At 39.1% G+C, this 19,251-nt stretch overlaps 1 protein-coding gene across 1 annotated transcript in view; it reads right to left on the minus strand.

Annotated features, from left to right (window-relative positions):
* The window catches only part of MAN1A1 (mannosidase alpha class 1A member 1), a 139,435-nt gene that overhangs the window by 19,507 nt on the left and 100,677 nt on the right, over nucleotides 1–19,251 (minus strand). The window contains exons 6-8 of the mRNA XM_064707965.1: nucleotides 8,838–8,961; nucleotides 6,445–6,538; nucleotides 1,819–1,934 (exon numbers count right to left, since the gene is read on the minus strand). Coding sequence (XP_064564035.1) covers nucleotides 1,819–1,934; nucleotides 6,445–6,538; nucleotides 8,838–8,961 — 334 coding nt within the window. The remainder of the gene's footprint in view (nucleotides 1–1,818; nucleotides 1,935–6,444; nucleotides 6,539–8,837; nucleotides 8,962–19,251) is intronic.

A 19,251-nucleotide genomic window follows, 5' to 3' on the forward strand; every position in this document is an offset into this window, starting at 1 on the left:
ACAAACAGGAATGCCACTGATCAGAAAATACTGGATATAGCAACAGTCAGCAGCACAAGGAAATCTGGGTTTAGTCAGGTCCTCTCAAACACACTGGTCAGACATGATGCTCGGACTGTTTCTGAGCTAGTACTACTAAAAAGTGTTAAGAAAATAGGTACTTTAAATACAGTCATATGAGCAGAGCTGAGACCCTGTCACTGATAATGTCATGTTCAGTGATGCTGCTGAACAGGTGATTCTGCTCCTCCAGCTGAAATCTGAGCAGGGAGAACTGGTCCTTAAATGTGGGGGCTGTCACCACTTCTGCTCCCTGCCGGGACCTCAAAAAAACCCTGATGTTTTTAAACCAGCAGAAGTAGAAAGCTGCAATCAGCTTTGAGGTGCTTCAAAATGTCTTCAGTGGTAAGATGAATTGATAATTTCACACACTTTGCTCTCTCTGGCTGACAATCCAATGTCTGAGCTATTACAACAGCACTGTTCTTATGTTATAGCCTCAAATGCACTCAAACCTAATTTAAGATCCACCTTTTGCTCTGAAGCTGATACCATGCTAGCAGCAAAGATGAGGCTGACTGCATCCAAATCTGCACTTACAAAATTAAAGGCAAGATTTCCTTAGCAGAGGACACTTGGTTGTCAAATTTACAACCACCAGACATCACACCCTCCCTCAGATCTTCACACTGACTTTCCTCTGTAATGGAAAAAAAAAGATGGTTGCAATAAGAAACCATGGTTGTATTTTTTTAATGCCACCACTTTTTGTGTATGGGAAGTAAAAGGAGACATGACCTCCCTAGGGACAGTGTGTTTCCAGATATATGAAAGAATAAGCAGATACTGCTTAGCATCTCAAAGCCTTGTCTGTGGAGGCACTGTAGATACACACTGTTAATAAGAGATAAAAGTCCTGGCCCTAGACAGCTTCCAGTCAAAACAGATGAAAGGATAGGGAAAAAAGAAGTAATATTATCCTCTTTTTTAATATATATATCTATATATATGAAAGCAAAGAACTGAGAAAATAGGTCATTTGCCCAGGATTGCAAGGAAAGCCTGTAAATATGATTTAAACTGAATACTTGCCAAGTCTCAATCTGGTGTCACAAACCTGTTATTTCTCCCAAAACAGCATATTAAGGAAATACCATAAATAAAAAAGAGAGTGCAGACCAGCAGGATCACAAATACATATAGAAATGTAAGTATGAACAGTTCTGATTTTATAAAACTGTCTCTTGTGTCCATTTGGGGTGTTTTGCAGAAGCTGACAAGTATATGCTCCTATACAAAAAAGTCATTGTGAAAAGACACCCCAATTTTAATTTCTAATTATCTACCATAACACAATGATCCATGTGTGGACCACAATCAAAACACTTTTTATGGCTGAAACTCATGAGAGAATTGAACACAAGAGAGGAACTCCCTGCTGGATACAAAGGAAAAGGACAAGACTAATATATATCTAGAGAAGACTCAGGAAAAAGAGTTGAACATCTATCTGAGAGCTACTTGTAGATGCATTTTTTGTTGCTTCTTTTATACCTCTCTCCTCCAGAGACAATTTACTATATTGCAGTAAAAGAAAAAAAATAGTTATACTTCAAAATTCTCCCCTTTCCCGCAGTATCTGTATTCCTCTAGCACTTCTATTTGAAGAAGTCCTTTTTAGAACAGAAACTAATTCTTTGAAAAAGCACCCTGTGGTAGCAAATACATAAATCTCTCATATTGTCCTCACAGCCTGTCTCTTTAGGATTATTATATATTAGATTATTGTGAAAAAGAAGATTTAAATATCTTATTTACCTGAACAGCATCATAATACATTTTCTTGCCGTCTTCATCTGTCTTGTCTGACATCAGCCATGCCTTGAGCAGATATTCATAAAAGCTATCCCCAAGCCCTCCAATGGAGACATGATCTTAATAGGGAAGAAAGAGATTGAACAGTAATTTCATCCTCAGCCATGACAATAAAATACAATTACAGTTTGAAACAGTGTATTTAATGATCTATTTCTACAACATCTTTAATAAACATAAGCCCGGAACCTCAGGAAAAACTTTACTGGTTTATACAGAGAATTATTTCTTTTATTGCTATATTTTTAATCTAGCTAAAATACCATAGTTATTTAATATCCACAATGTGCCACAGGAGATCATGGCAAAGAGAAAACAATTTATATGTGTCCATTCTAATTCATGTAGTCTATTCCATACAAAACCATGTCAAACTAAGGCTTTTCTTTTTTTATTCTAAAAAGATAAAAAAGTAGAAAGTGTTCTCTGATATGATAAAGGCTTTCCCTTAAAGTGCAGGCATTGCTCTTTTAGTCACTAACTTTCCATTTAAGTCACTTCATAAAAAAGGCTTTTAGCTCCTTACTGCAGAGTTGAATTTCAGGTTATTTAGTGGTATTTCAAAATGCTGAGCCATATGTTTAAAAATAATACTACATTTTTAAACTTCTGACTGCTCTCAGAACTCAGTAGTGGAAAAAAAAGAAAAAAAGAAAAAAAAAGAAGGAAAAAAAAGGACTTCACCTAATCTACAGAGGATTGTTGCTGTAACACTGCTTTATTCTGCCCTATGCTTACTATGTGAAACAATCTGGTACTACAGATGCTGTGATTATTCAATTGCACAATTTAGTGACTCTGGAAACACTAAGATCACACAAGCCAGACATCCAACATCAGTTGCACCAGTGATGGAAAATTTAGTGATGCTCTCAGCTCCTTGTACAAGATTGCATCCACTTACCGTTCAGGAACCTAAAAGATTCTTGGCAAAATTTTGATGGGTTATCATGATTTCAGCATAGATCCTGTAAATGCATTAAATACTACAACTATACATACATGTAAACTGTTTTTCAAAGGTCCGTTAAGTGAAGAAGAGTAGCTAGAGGTTAGCTTTTGAAACTAGTTGCTGCCTGGCAAAATTAAGTGATTTGGCATTTATCGAGTCTTCAGTGAAAAATTTCAAAGTGCTTTACTGGGACTTCTCATCTATGACTGTCAATTTTACAGCAAAGGAGTGATCTGCTAATTCCACTCAAGAAATCCAGGATGGAGATGTCATTACACAGATCACACAGCAAGTTCCTGAGTCATACCACAAAATTCTGGCCACGAGAACACCAAAAAACAACCTGGATGGGATGATCCAGACTCTTAAAGCGAGATGCAGAAGGGTTAGTGATCCTGCGCTCACATTTCCTGACACCTAACTCTGATCACAGCTTCAAAGTTATGCCCGTGTTGGTAGAATTCAAAGGAACACAGAGAATTTATTTTTATACCCCTTTGTATCTTTTCTCCATGGAAAGCCTCCCTTCACCTTCCAGACAGCTTGCAAAGACATGCAAATGTAGAAGATAGATATTTGTCTATTCCAGCTACATCAACAGTGTCCTTTTCCTCCACTAGCCTGTGACATGCAAAAAAAAAATTTAGTTTTCTGAATGCATCCTGTCCCTTTGCCTACCAAGTATATTGTGCCATCGAACCTGGGTTTGAAAAGGCTTTTTTTTTTCCTCTCCAACCTCTTTTGAATGAGATATATTCAAATTCTAGGAAGACTACACCATTTTTAAAATTAAATGTTCATGATCCAAAAGGAGAAGAGGTTTCTTAAAACAATGGGAACATTTCCTGTGATCAAAGGCTGATCTTTGAACAGCAGCATTTAAATGACCTTTACAATTTCCTAAATAAATTACCATAGAAACCTCTGACATTTGCAAACTAAATAGCACAAGCAGAGTTTCATCAATAATAAGCCCTGTTATTATATACATTATTGCAGTAGACAAATCCAATTGACGCATGCTGCAGCAAATCACTGTCAGTTTACTGTCAAAATAACAAGGGCTAAATGAATTTACAGGAACAATGGCAGAGATCCATCAGCGGCATTCACAGCTACAGCACTGCTGGAGAAGAAACATTCAGAAACCATTCCTCCCTCTCCACTTTATATTTAAGAGAAAATATTTCTGTCTTGTGCCAATTAAGGGTCTTGATTATTTGGTTTTTCCCTTCTGTTGTAATCAGCTGAAAACAGCCTAGAAAAGCAATCTCAAATGACATATTTTTCAAGTCTCACGTTCTGATCTTCTCTGTGGGGAAAAAATTAGCTAATCAGTGTTGGTGAATGGAGGTGACTGATATGAAAGAGATGGAACAAGATGGAACTTGTCTTTGCTGCTTCAGCATGCCAGGGACAGACCTGCATCAACACCTGCACCCATCATTCACAGGCATGGGAAGCTATTTATTCATCAACACTGCATGCTATAGGAAAACAAAGCTCCATGGACACTGCAAATTTTTCTGTGCACACCAACAAAAACTGACATTTCACATGAATGAGGAGTGCTTAAGACGCAGTAATATTAAAAATATGGAATAACAAAGGCCATAAGGCAGAGTAAGCGTTTTGACTCCTTTAAAATGTGTAAGGCAGAGCCACTAACTGCCTCAGCCACTGGAAAGATCTGCTCTCATGAAGCATCAAAAAGCTGCTTCTGTGGCTAAGAGAAGCCAAGAAAGGAGTTAACTGCATCTGTCTCACAGGTGCTGAGATAGTCTCTAATTAAATCCAGTACCTACTGCTGTACGATCAACCCTTCCAGAGGAGGTTTTTATGTCTTGTAAAGCTGTGCTGAACCGACACATGTTACAATTGGGCACGCGTCTCAGATCTGTGCAGGGATGTCAGGGTTTATACCAACATGCAACCACAGCTGATGGTCATGCTGAGCTGCCACCAGCCTTGTGGCACAGTGACCTGCAGGGAGCCTCACAGCATAGCAGACTGAGAAATGACAGTGTACTTCTAATTCATAAAGGGAAATGGCATTTGCATTGATGGGAAAATACAGCTGAGCAGCACAATCTTTTTGGATAAGATTTTAACTCAGAGTGACACAAAACTTTCAAAAATAGATTTTAATCAATAAAATCAAAGAAATCACAGAATGGAAAAGGTTGGAAGGAACCACAATCCAACCTGTCCAACTTCCCTGTGCCAGCAGGGTTATCCTAGAGCACATGACACAGGACTGTGTCCAGATAGTTCTTGAATATCTCCAGTAAAGGACACTCCACAACCTCTCCCAGACAAAGGCAATTTGCTCCAGTGCTCTGTCACCTGCACAGAAAAGTTCTTCCTCATATTCAGGCAGAATTTTCTGTGCATCAGTTTCTTCCCATTGCCTCTTGTCCCATTGCTTGGCAACCTGGAGAAGAGCCTGGTCCATCCTCTGACATCCTCTCTTCAGGTGCTTAAGAGACATGGTCAAGGTTCTTTCTCAGTTGTCTCTTCCCAATGCTGAACCAGCCCATCTCTCTCAGCCTTTCCTCAAAGGAGAGATGCTCCAGTCCCCAATCATCTTTGTCACCCTCTGACAGACCTGCTCCATCTGATAGACCTGTTTCTGGTACCAGAACCCCAGAACTGGGCACAGCACCTCAGCTGTGGCCTCAATAGGGCTTAGTAAAGAGGCAGGATCACCTCACTTGACCTGCTGGGAATGCTCCTCCTAATGCAGCCCAGGATGCCATTGGCCTTCTTCCCCACAAGGGTGCTGCTGGTTCATGGCCACCTTGCATATCCTGCTTGGTTTTATTCAATAATGTAAGGAAGAAAAAATAGAAAGACAGAATTGCATGAATAGGATGGTTACAGACTGAACCGAAGCAGGAAAAGTGGAAAAAGCAACAAGGTCTCTAAAATCATGATCCTGCACACTGTGCAAACTTTCGACAAGTTATGGAGATCAGAGAAAGCAGTGAACAACAACAAAAGGCTCAGTCATCATGAAGGAGCTAAGGAATTCAAGTAATTCAAGTATTTTATAGTCTTTTCCTTCTAATTTTGGTATCTTCAGTAATGGTTCCAAGGGGATTAATGCCATGACACATTTCTATTTAGTTTGCTTCCTCAGTCGGTGGCATTAAATTTCAACAGAAATCACAGCTGGGATTAACTGGAAAGACTTGTCTTATTACTTTTTTTCCTTCAGTAGAGCCACATAACTCTGGAAATGTGGAATTTGATTCAGACAAGCTGATAAAGCTTCCTTATACAGCTACTTCAGAGAGCACTTTAGATTTTTGAATAAGAGACTTCTGTAGACCACAAATTCCTTTCCAAAGTCATACATATTCATACATTTCCCCGCTTCCACAAGTCACACTGAAAGCTCAGAAAAAGTATATTAAAATATAGCAAGTAAGATTATTAATTTTATATTTTTAGTATTTTTTACATTTTATAGAACCTCAGATATAAAGTGAGTTTCTATACATCATAAAAGTTCTATTTATATAAAAAACACATAACAGTGACTGAAAGAAGTTAATGACTGCAAAGAGAATGCTGATAGACAGGTCAAAACAGCAAAGACTTCAGCTACTTACGCTGGCCCCACTGGCCACTGCTGGGGTTCAGGTAGTTGGGGTAAAGGCCCTCTGGTTTATCCAGGCGATTTAGAACTTTTCGGATATTCATTACCTAGTGGAAGGTACAAAACACTGAGCACTTATCCATTTTCCCCACAAAATACAGGAGTGTAAATATGCCTAAAAATAACCCCCCTGATCTTATTCAACACACACACACCCAAACACCTCTGTGCAGTTGTATCACTATTGACAAAGCTGATATCGTCATGCAAACAAGTTCCTGAAAACCTCGGGAGTTTCTGTGCCGATTGTCAGCCATGAAACAACACAACAGGAGCAAGCTCCAAAGTTCGGGACTTGCCATGCAGAGTATGCCCCTTCTCCCCAGGATGCTGAAATTCACTGAGGCTATTTGCCTTAACCACACTCAGCTACATCAGCATTTATATTCCTTGTATACCTAAATCAGAAATGCTATTAAATATTAGGCTTATCACCTAGTGCAGATGTGGAAGTGCGCTGCAAAGGAGTTTTGCCTGGAAAGGAGAGCACGGCTGGAGCTGACTGAGCTTTGCACCAGCAGCTTGCCCAGCAGCAGGGACCCAGGCAGCCCCCAGCGCTCTGCCAGCACTGCTAAGGAGCTCACTACAAATGAGATGCCCGGGGAAACAATTACAGTCCAGATGCTCAGCAGCTGGAGCCATCCAGCAGCACAATCCACTGCAGAGCACATGAAATGAGTTATACTGCATTTTAGGATTCACGGAAAAACAAATGTCGCAGCTTGGAAGAATGAGGACCCTGAGCACTGCAGGCCAGAAATTGTAACAAAAAGGTACTGACAGCTTCATTATAAACCCCCGAGTGCCTAGAGACCCAGTGAAGTAGCTACTGAAAAAGAAGATAAATTAACTTATACCAAGCTGCAGAAGGATTTCTGTTTTGGTACACAAACTGCCTCCTGCATCTTGATACTACTCACTGCCCACATGCAGGCACAGTGAGTCCTAGATCTCAATTAATGAGTTCTTCTATGAATACATCCATGCAAAGCTTATTCCAGTGTTTCTTCTTTATCAAGTGTACCAGCTCTGGAATGGTTCGTCTCTGAGGGCTTTGGAATTGCAATCTCTAAAGGGTTTTAAGAATAGCTTACATAAACAGATTTCCAGCATCTTGCAGCTAGAGCATGTGATGCCACTGTGTAGAAGAACCATGGGCTAGGACTTTAAGATACACACTTTCATTGTCTCTTAGTAGAACAGATGTTATGCATTAAATTACCATAAATGCCACAAGATAATTAACTTATGTTAAAAATTTATTTCTGGCTATTCCTCAGTGCTGCCACTCCCTACTCATCCACTCCTCATCCCCAGTCCAAATTTAAGAGAAACTGTCCTTATATTTACCCCTAAATACATGAAAACTGCTAGGAGTTTGCTTCACAAAATTTATTCTAATACTGACAATGGTCCTGCAGCAAAGCCCCTCAGTCCCTACCCAATAATAATTTTAGATTTGGCTTTGCTTTTAGACCTACTGCTAAACATTTGGGGTCTCATCAATAATTAGATTATTAAGTCGATAATATCAGCTTTAGGTAACATGGGGTGGCTGCAATAAGAATACAAAATGAGAACAAGTGTATGTTTTAATTAGGAAATATAAAGAAGGTAAATGATAAAGTGATAAAGAACAAGTGATAAATGAACAAGTGATAAATGATAAAGTGATAAAGTCCTGATAAAGAACAGGACTTGCTGGCTATTAGTATGTTAAAAGGCAAAGCAAAATTGTTCAGGTGGGAGTTGAGGGAAGGAGGAGTTCTTTCCATGGCTCATATCTATAAAAAGTATCCAGAAGACAATGTTATCAAATTTTGGAAGAATTAGTGTGCACAACAACTGGTTTGTCTAAGGATGTGATTTCTTTTTTCCTTCCCCAAAGAGAGTTCAAAATATATTTCTTATAGTGCAATGGAAGGGCTTTCTGATCTCACTGACAGCAGTCATATTATACAGCATTTTGAAGAGTAAACTTGTTGAAATCACCATGGTGCTTTGCTTTCTCTAGGCATCAGTTATTATTCTGAATATAACGTCACATTTTGTTTACACCCCATTAGGTAAAGAACTGAAGAAAGCTGTACAGTCTGAGTGCTTAATGTGATACTAATGTAGAAGATAAACAGAAATTAAATGTTTTATGGGGCCATATACAAGAACATATATCAGAATAATTTTGGAAGAGACTTTTGACTTTTTAATACAAAAACATGCCAAGGTAATTAGGGAAAATGTGACAAATGCTTACAACTGAGGAAAATCCAAATCTTTCCCCATTGATATTAGTCCCTGAAAATGTGCTTTCTCTTTTACAACATGATTTTGATGGAGCAGTCTAACCTTTTCAGCAAAGACAGGATTTCCAGACAGGTGGCTCAAATGTACAAACTCCAGATGCAAAGTCCCAAATTCCGCCAAAATGCTGCTTCCACCAGAGGCCCATGGCCAATTTCGACCGATTCCACTAAGATGAGGGGAAGAGAAAGACAGAAAATAATCATGAGCATCTGTAAGGCAATGCTAATAAAATGTAATAGGCAGTAGCTATAACATTATCATGAGAAGATAACTAATCTAAATGTACTTAATATGTATGTAAGGAGCCATGCTTCAGCAGCCTTCCATGATTTCCTCACAGGACCCTGAATTACTTCAGTCCAGCTCTGCTTAGACTGTACAGTTGCTTCTTGCAACAACCCAGTCTTTCAGCTCACAAATGGCTCCATCACACTTATCACTGTCATAGTGTTCCATTGCAAGATACCATGTTTAAAGACACGACAAAAAACTACTGACTATAAGAAAGCATTCTCATACTTCACCTCTTTTCCTCTGTAATTTACACAGCACTCTCAAATTCTCACTCTAATTTCTGCAGTGCAATTGCTCATTAACTTAAATTAATGCATATATACAGAATAGGCTTTAAGTTAGAAGTATTGCATGCAGCATATATTTAATGCATGAGACTTTGATAGTGTAGGATAGGTATGTATTTTCAGTCTGGGCACTCATACCAGGATGAGTAACTTCAGTTTTAATTATGACCTAAAGATACTTCACAGCAAAATTAATCTTCGGATTTGTATTGAGAATAGAGAAAATCACATTTATTACTAAATCCCCACTAGAAACTAAAGCTGCTTGAGACTCAGAATGGTGAGTCTACTGAAATTTCATTACAAAAAGGTGGAGATTCTTTCCCCCTTGAAATTTCCAGCAGCAATATTCAGAAAAAAACTCCTGAAATTAAAGAAAGTTTAGCCACTGTTCCAGAGCACCTAGTTGAATAATGACATATTAGATTGGCTTATTATTAGGATGAATGTTACATACAAATACACTTATTAGGTACTGGAACATCTTCCACATTTCCAAGTTGTAAAGAGCATTAAACACAAACACATCTGTATATAAATAAAATTTTCATTTTACTTTTACACATAAGCAGCCACTACATCAATTAGCAGTTGCACAACCATGAAAATATGGTATTCTTCCTGAGTTAAAATGTGACTCAAAAAATCCAAAACCAGCAAAAACTCCAATAAATCATGATGGAAGTTCTCAGATTTATTAAACTCTTCTTCAAAAGATTGTCTGTAACTGAAGTTTAACCAACGCATGGAAATTAAGACTCCATTACGTCAATCTCCCCGCTAGCTATATCATATGGTATTTTGAGACTTCTGCAAGACACACAAAATAAAACCAAGTCATTAAGCTTCAAAAGCAGAGAGAAGGCACAGAGAGCACAAAGGAAAGAGATCTGATGAGGCTGCCCTGGTTGACCATAAAGGTGCAAGAGGTGGAGACACATATAAGTCCTCTGATGTAAATAATTGCCCAAAAAGTGTTTCTAATCTTCATAGCTGCAGACCAAAATCAATGACAAAACAAAATCAGGGTACTGCAAAGATGCACACAATCCCCATTTGGTAGGGTATTTGAGTGACTGAAACAGAACACAAGTTTTATGGTAACTTAATATCTCATTTTAAGATATCTCTTACAAAGATTAGAGTATGTTTTACAGACTGAAGAGAAACCCACACCTGGTTTACAAGCTTTCTGCACTTCAATCTCCTGTGGCTTGGAATTTTTTTGAATGGTAACATAAAAGCATCACATATTACAGAAAACAGGATCAAGGTGAGTACAAGCAGACAACATATCTGGAAACCTCTCCACTACAGTCTGAAGAACTTGTGGACTGGTTATTCACCCAAGAACAGACCCCATCTCTGCTGCATGCTATCTCAAGTTCTAACTGCTGACTTCTAGATGAAAATATTTTATCCTGTTTCCAAATCACCCAGATTAAAAGAGATGACATAAAGTTCCCAGGAAGAAAAAAATGAGAAAAACCCCCTCAATTTCGAAAAGTTAGCATGTTGCAGTACAAATGGAAAAAGTACATGTGCTTTTTTCTAGAAAGTTTCTCAATCCATCTCAAAGTGAAAACATCGAGCTGTTCCTGCAGCAAGGCATCAACCAAAATTGACAGAAAATGTAATAGAGTTCCTACTTGGACTCTACCCCAGTGTCTGCTGATACCAATACAACCTGCCAGAACACTTTGATGTAGTGTGTTTTGTTAACAAGGAAAATTTCCAAACACAGCTGTCAAAAGGTTTTCTCCATGCAGCAATGTGTTTTGCCATGAGCGGACGATTCTTCTTGTTTAAGATGGTTTGAAAATCATGAACTTGCATTATTTGATCTTAAACAAAATATAAGTAGAAATAAACATTTATGTTACATCTTAGGTACTATTTAATGGAGCTTTCATTTTTTTCAGTTGGGTCAGGTGGTTAGGAAAAAAAGGCATTTTTTCTGGTAATTCTGCAAAATAACAAGGCTATGTGTTGGCTTAGCCTCAGATGTGAGCTCTGTCACTGGAAAGCTCATGTCAATAAGCGGTAGTACTCAAGATTTGCTCTTCAGTCCCTCAACTATTTTTCATGCAACCTTCAGCTCTGGATGCCTGGTATTTTCTCATACCATAGAATGGCCTGGGTTGAAAGGGACAGTAAAATTCATCTGGTTCCAACCCCTCTGCCATGGGCAGGGGCACCTTTTACAGGTTTCCCAAAGCCCTGTCGCACCTGGCCTTGAACACTTCATGCCACAGCTTCTCCGGGCAGCCAATTCCAGTGTCCCCCCATCCTCACATAGAAAATTTCTTCCTGGTATCTAATCTAAACCTAATCTCTTTTAGCTTAAAGCCATTCCCCCTCGTTCTATCACTACCTGCCCTTGCCAAAAGTCCCTCTCAGCTCTCTTGCAGACCCCTTTAGGGACTGAAAGGCTGCTGTGAGGTCTCTCCAAACACTTCTGCAGGTTGAACAGCTCAATTCTCTCAGCATGTCTTCATGGGAGGGGGGCTCCAGCCAACTGATCATCTTCATAGGATATATTTCATCTTTGGGAACAATGGAACAGGTAAGTTTTCTATATTCCCTCACACTGACTGGAACAGCCAAGTACTGTTTCTGATTCCATTTAACTCCATCCTTATTTTAAGATGATATCCCAGGGAGCATTATGCAGACACTCAGCTCCTGGAGAGAGAGACCAGGAAATACTCAACAAAGCTTTCAGTAAACAAAATGGGAGAGATTGCACAGTCTGATCATTTTTGATTGGGAAAGTAGACTTTGACTTTTGTTTAACAGTATTTAGGCTTAAAAAAAAGAAAAGGAAATGAAGAGGGTGCTCTTTTTTCAGCCCTGCCCTCACCACCCTCCAAATAATAAATATTGTACACTTAAAAACCCCCAGAACTTTAAAAAAGAGAGAAACTAAACAGAACAAAGTAAGCGGAAAAAAGACATCTTTGTCAGGGATTATAAACAATGAGTACATTTATAAATTACTTCAGGTGCCCTAGAAAATAACATGCAATAAATACATCTAACAGCTCAGTAAATATTAATAACTAGACATAGTAAAATAATGATTTCTGCCCATGCATGAGATAACATAACCAGTGCTCCCAACTCAGACATTTTTCAAGCTCTTCACCATTACCATTATGAGGGTGAACAAAAACTCCTTCAAAGTTAAAAAAAAGCAATGCTAAGAACCTATTTACCATTCAGCCATAAAGTCAGTGCTGGGTATCTCATTACTCTTCAGTTATGAAGTTATGCACTGGCTTCCTGAAGTCTTGAGATGCAAACCTGAGTCTCTGGGGAAAGGTTTTATTTCTGTTCCCAAGTTTTAGCAAACCTACACAATGTTGCAAGTTCCTACATGTTTTTTGTCTGGGGGTGCTCATTACTCAAGCCAAGAAACAACAGCAGCAATCTGAACCCAATGATCGGGGCACTTGGGGGATTCTCAAAAGGTGCTTTATGACTCTGTGCCAAACTTATGTGCAGATCACTCCTCCCAGTCAAAGCAAAACTTGTAAAGCACTGAAAATTTTTGCATCTTATTTTCACTCTGTTTAATAGTTTAATGTCGCAAATGTCTTGTAAGCTGACAAATGCAGTTTTCAGAAAGAGATGGAGAACAGCAAAGGGGGGCAGGTATGACACTTTCTATATTAGCTTCATTGCTGTGTTCTGCTTTCTTTTTGTAATTTACCTTGCCACTGAATTTTTCAATTTTTCTTATACTGATACACACTACAACCTGTACTAAGTGTCAGTCATGTACTCACATCAGGGTTAGAAACCAAATTCCTACTGAACACTTCAGGAAGGAAAGACAGAAGGAGACACACTACTCAAACTACTTTGAAGATCCAGACAAGTACTAAAATATCTTCAGTTTATAGGGTACTATTTTAACCTATCTCAAATCACTGTCTAAAATAGTATATTTTACACTGCATAAAACACACAAAAAGTTTCTGTAACACATTCAGAGAACTTTAGGACTTTTTATAACTTTTATTATGTAATTAAGGCAAATTTGAAGTGAGGATCTGGATCAGAGAAGCATAATATTTTGGTTTATAATATTTCTCACTGATTTTATAAATTTTGTTTCTGAACACTGAGTGCCACAGAATGTGAAAACCAGTGTTTGTAATTCTACTGTCAGTCATTCTTGGCAAATGTGAGCCTGATTGACCTGGGCTGCTGGTAACTCAATTCAGTATTTTTCCAGCAGATCATTGTTGGTTCATCTGTACATAAGAACAGAAAGCATGAGATCACTAAGTCTTCTAAAATGTACAGAGTGTACCAAGAGAGAGAACCACAGAGGAAATATAAATATTCAAAGGTTGTTTTTTAAAAAATCACTGAAATTCAGAAGCACAACCATATTTAAAAGAGTTTTAAAAAATTATACTACATCCCCAATATATATAAAGCAGCAGCTAATTTTCAACTGAAAGGAAAAGTAAATCCTCAGGGAAACTGCACAAATACTTCAAAGGGTCAAAACACTTATCAAAATTCTTGTCATCAGCGAGCAGAACTGTTTGTCTCTGCAGACAACTTGTTTATTATACCCCAACCTTTCCTGGAGGATGCCAGGACAACTCTGCAAACTGGAGGCAGAGCAAGAAGTCAGAATTTCAATATTTAATGCAAAATGCACCAGCACAACAGGATAGTCAGTATCCTCCTGCAGACTCAGTCTGTAAAGAGTGAAAGGCCAGAATAAAAGAGACACAGCAGCAACAATGTGATGTGTCCAAGTACCGCTGTTGAGAAAGGTTTTAGAACTAAAAATGAATATAAGTACCAACAGCCCCTTTAGACTTTACTAAAGCTGATGTTTTTTCTGTAAGAAACTACCCTGTGATTGTGGGTGAAAATGCAAAACGCTGTGACAGAGAAATCACTGAGAGGGGTCCACTGAAATTCACCAGAGCCGGAGCACGCAGGTTGTGCCTGGTACTTCCAACAGCGCTGAGGGGCCAAGAGGATCTGCCTGGAAAATACAGTTTGTGACTGGAATTGGTTAGGCTTGAACCTGTTTTTAGGGGATTTCTGCAGGAGCAGAGTGTAGCCCAGCCCAGTTCTCAGAACCTGGTTTATGACCCCCCACACCACCGCTGTGGCTCAGACACCCAGGACAGAGGGGGACCTTTCCAAATGGAGGTCGAGACACAGGCAGAGGGTGTTGCAATGGACACACAAACTTCCCTGCAGCTTTCCCCTCCCAGCGCCTCAGGATGCACTTCATGTTTCTCCTTGAGTCTCAATCCCCAAGCAAGCATGCCTTGAATCCAGAGGTGATGCAGAATTATCAGGGCTTTCTTTGTCAAAGAAAACCACAAATCCTCCCCCGTTTTTTTCCCCAAAGGAAGCCTGTGGTCCCCAGACAATTTGGAAAGCACAATATGATTGCTTTTCCATGTTTTAGTCTTAAAATTATGACCACAAGCCATTTGGCTGCACAGCTGAAACCCCACACTGTAATCCAGCAGCATTGCTGTGTGCCAGCTCCAGGTCTGACCACGAGAGAAGGTGGGGAAGTGTGGGAGCTCTGCAACTCCAGCAAGGGCACTCTGAAATTCATCTCCTTGGGGCTCCCCTGATAATCAGTGCAGGGAGATAACAGAATTAAATCACTTCATAGAGGAGATTAGGCTGAAGATGGAGTCTTTCCTGTTACACAGTAAACCCATGGAGACCAGTCTCCTACAGTTACCCCTTGCCAGGTGCCCAAATCTCAAAATTTCAATTAGCTTCACAATTAGCTACACATAACAAAAGGGATAAGTGGAGATAAACACTCTGTAATGTTATATTTTAAAATCTTTAATTACATAAAAGGTTTTTTCCTAACTCACAATTTATCTTTAATGATTTTTTTAGGAACTAGATGATTTTTAAGGTCTGCTACAATCCAAATCATTCTACAATTTTGTATTTCAATCCAGTTAGAACAATCTCCAAGGGCACAGTCCATTTTGGCAGAATTGCTCATTATTCCTATGTCTTCTTTTTGTAAGAAGTCAGTAAAAATACACAGTGTCCAGCCACAGCATTTCTACATTTCTAATGAAGGGTTTATATATTGCAGAAGCCTTCTGTCTATACACTGCCAAAGCCTTTGGTGTATTTCTTTTTTGTCACTACCAGTCTTTCATAATATTTTAATTTGATTAAATCAACTAAGTCTCCTTAGAACAAATGAAGAGAGGTCAGAAAACCATCAGGTTTTTCCTTTACATACTAGGTATCTATTTTTTGATTTTAAACAAAATACATTTAAAAGATGAAATTTCTCTAGAGTCATAGATGGCATGAAATACATCAAAATGCTAAATAAAACTTAATTGCTTTCAGACATTCCTAGGCAAATGATTGAACTCAAATCCCAACAGTTAATATGTTCTAAATATACACACACACTCAACTTAAAAATAAGCAAATACTGGGGAAAAAGTATTTTATGGATACTACAGTGGCATCCTCTGGGATGGGAGAATACTCCAGGATAACCCTGCTGGAGCAGGGAGGTTGGACCAGGTGATTGATCCACTGTGGTCCCTGCCAACCTGGCCCATACTGGGATACTGTGATCCCTTAGGAAAGGGAGACAAGTGGCAGCCAGAAGGATGATTCTCAGAGGCCATTTTCATAGAGTATCTAATGTTTCATGCAATATTTAGGATTACAACATTGAAAATACTTTCATAAGAATAATTTTTTGGACTGCCCTGAATGGAACGATTTGTCAATGTGTCACCAAAAAAAGAAAAAAAAAAAAAAAAAAGAAGAAAGATGAGTGGCTTCTCTTCCCAAAAACCAATGTTAATCATTAGACACACATTTCTTCCTAACAACTCACTGAGAGGCTAAATCCAACAACACAGACCCCACTGGGGGAGTTAAAGGATGAGTTAATACTTAGAAAAGGTTCCCTTCAAACTCCTGAGCTACATCTTTCTCCTTTTAGTACTGCAGCTAACTAAGAATACTAATAAATTATGCTGTGTGATTTCAGCTTTAATCAGAGATTAATATTTTAAAGCAAAATTAAAAACAAACTCAACTATGAAGCACACAGGCAATGCTTGCTCAAAGTTTCAATCAGTCTATACCAGAAATTAAATGCTAAAAAGATTTTTTTTTTTATTTATTTCTTTCTCCCCCATCCCTAAAAATACAGTATACAGGATTGTGGATCTTGGTTTAAGGGCCTGTCTTCACAAGCACTGAAACTGATGATTTATTTGTTATTGCTTCAAAGATAATTGCTGTATTTTTGTTTTCCCCCTAACTGGCCAATCATCCTCACCCTTGTTTGAGAGTAGAAAGAAAAGTCAGAAATCCCATGTTTGCACACACCACTGGCACTCACTCAACTTTTCCACCCAAATCTTGTGGTGGGAGCTGCCAAGGCAGGGTCAAACTGAAGAATCTGTGACAGGACTAGCACAGTAACTGTGTATTTCTAGTGTGAATATCTTCCTATCCATCTACCAGTAAATGACAGTTAACTTTTTGCAGGCTTGAGTGGTTCCAGAATCACCCAAGGCATCCAGACTCCTGCTGGAGCTCTGGCTTTTCCACAGTGTCCCTTCTCTGAGACAGGAAAATTATTATCATCTGGTCAAACACCTCTCATTCACTGTCTCAACAGCTGGAGACAGCTGAAAAAGAAACTGAAAATCAGCCAGCTAGCCTGCAGGGCAGTTTTTGATGTCTATTTTATTCCTCTTTGTAAGGAGGATTGTGTAGGCAAATTCTAACAGCTGGTGAATTTTTCAGCTGTGACAATAAATGTGTTAACTGCTGCCCTTGCCTAACCACTGCCCAGCTGGCAGCTTCCTGCTCAGCCCAGCTGCCCTCTCTGAAACTGATATCAGCTCTTACCTGGAGAGATGATCTTTAGGGATGCTGACTTAGCAGGAGGAGGCAGACAGTGAATTAGTACCATCAGCAATCCCAGGAGGAAGACTAACACAAGTGGTTACTCAATTTTATGGGATGACAGGGAATAAAAAAGATTTCTACATATGTTGCAATGTCAGACAAAACACAAATGTTTTTCACTGCAACAAGTGAGATAATGAAGAGATATAACCTCAGAGCTATTCATTTGAGAACATCAATTTTGTCTATTTGCCTATTCAATGCAGTGTCAGCATTAATTTATGCTGATTTCCTTGCCACTACAGTGATGCCAGGGAGGAGATGCATCCATTTGTATTGGAGACACATGCACGTCATCATCTGTCTGGAAATGAGAGCAGGAAAATCAGAGTGCTGTGGCTAACTATTCATCATTTGAGAAACTACCAGCATAGCCCCCAAAAGATGCTAATATGAAACAGATTTTAAGACAAGATCCCTGCTTTTCTCCATGAAGTCCATTAGGTCCTTCAAAGGCAATGTTTATAGTTACATTTTCCTAGAAGAAAAGTTATCCTTGTCCCAGCATTTTTGCCTTTTATCATTATAAGGAAACACCCAGAGACCTCAAAAGCTGCCCTAGAATGGTCACTGGCTCTTTACTGTACTTTCAGGCAAAAAAGTAAAATGTTGAAATGTTATCCAGTGGACTGATCTTCACCAAGGTGACACCCAAGAGGCAATTTGTCTTGAAACTGGACAAGCAGCAAAAGAGACTGAAGAGCACTATTCATGTAAAAGCAGAAGGAGGTACATGAAGTACAAAGTTTCCAGTACCAACTTGTGCTGTGGCCTCTGCCAGGACAATTCCCCACCTCCCTGGAGGGTCAGCCAGTGCTGGTGGACACAGGGAAGGCAAGAGAGCTCTGTCTGCTCCATGTTCAAGTCATCTTACATGAAAGTCCACTAAATAGTCTCTGTGGTGAAAGATATCTGCTCATGATTAGGTCAGAGTAGTGATGGCACCTGGGGAACACTTAGGTGAGAGGACACTACAGTGAATGGAAACAGCAGATATGGAGCAGGAGGAGCCAAGACCCAGGTGGAGACCAAAATGCCAGAGAGAACCAAGGTGAAGAGGAAACAATCTCATCTGCCTCTGGAGAGCAGCAGAGAATAAGCAAAGGCCAGTGAAACTGCCTTTGGGAAGACCATGCATTTACTGTAGGCATTGAAGTCTGACAGCTTCTCAGAATAAAAATAAATCACCATGGGCTCCAAAAGCGACCAGATAGCATGGGATACTTCTTTTGTGCTCTGATACATGGTTTTTGGACATCTGGATCTAGTGACACTTAATCAGAGTATCTTATTTTTACAAAACAGTCCATCCAGACCACTGAGCTGCTTTGTTTACATCAAATTCCTGTAACATTTCTCTGTGGAAAAAGACTGAATTTCTTTAGGATTTTACAGGCAGGGTTTATACAACCCTTTCCTCATGGCTGTCTGCCCCATGACACTTCTCACATTACTGCTGCTCTGAGGGAGCATCAAAGCTCGTGGAACTGGCACTCTGTGGCAAGCCATCAGAGCACTGAGCTCACATTTACAAGCCCACATGGAGGAAGGGAGAGACAATTAGTCAGGCATTACATGATCTGAAATATCAATATGACACAAGTAAAGTATTTTCAGTGTCATCATCTAAAACTGTACTAAAACTGTACTTGTTACCGTAATAATTTCTGATAAAAGTTATCTGAGCACAGCACAGACCTACATGTCTCCTACAACACACTAATAAACTAAAAAAATTGTGCTTCCTATTACTTTATATACTAAGGTTTAATTAATCAATTCCAAAGGCTAAAAAAGCAAGAGGGAATAGAACACAACAGAGCAATGCCAGAGATAATAAGTACTAGCATGCACTACTTTTAATCAGGTCCCCAAAGAGAAGTGAAAATAACAGGAAATGA

Source organism: Zonotrichia leucophrys, chromosome 3 (assembly GCF_028769735.1).
Source record: "Zonotrichia leucophrys gambelii isolate GWCS_2022_RI chromosome 3, RI_Zleu_2.0, whole genome shotgun sequence".
NCBI lineage: Eukaryota > Metazoa > Chordata > Aves > Passeriformes > Passerellidae > Zonotrichia > Zonotrichia leucophrys.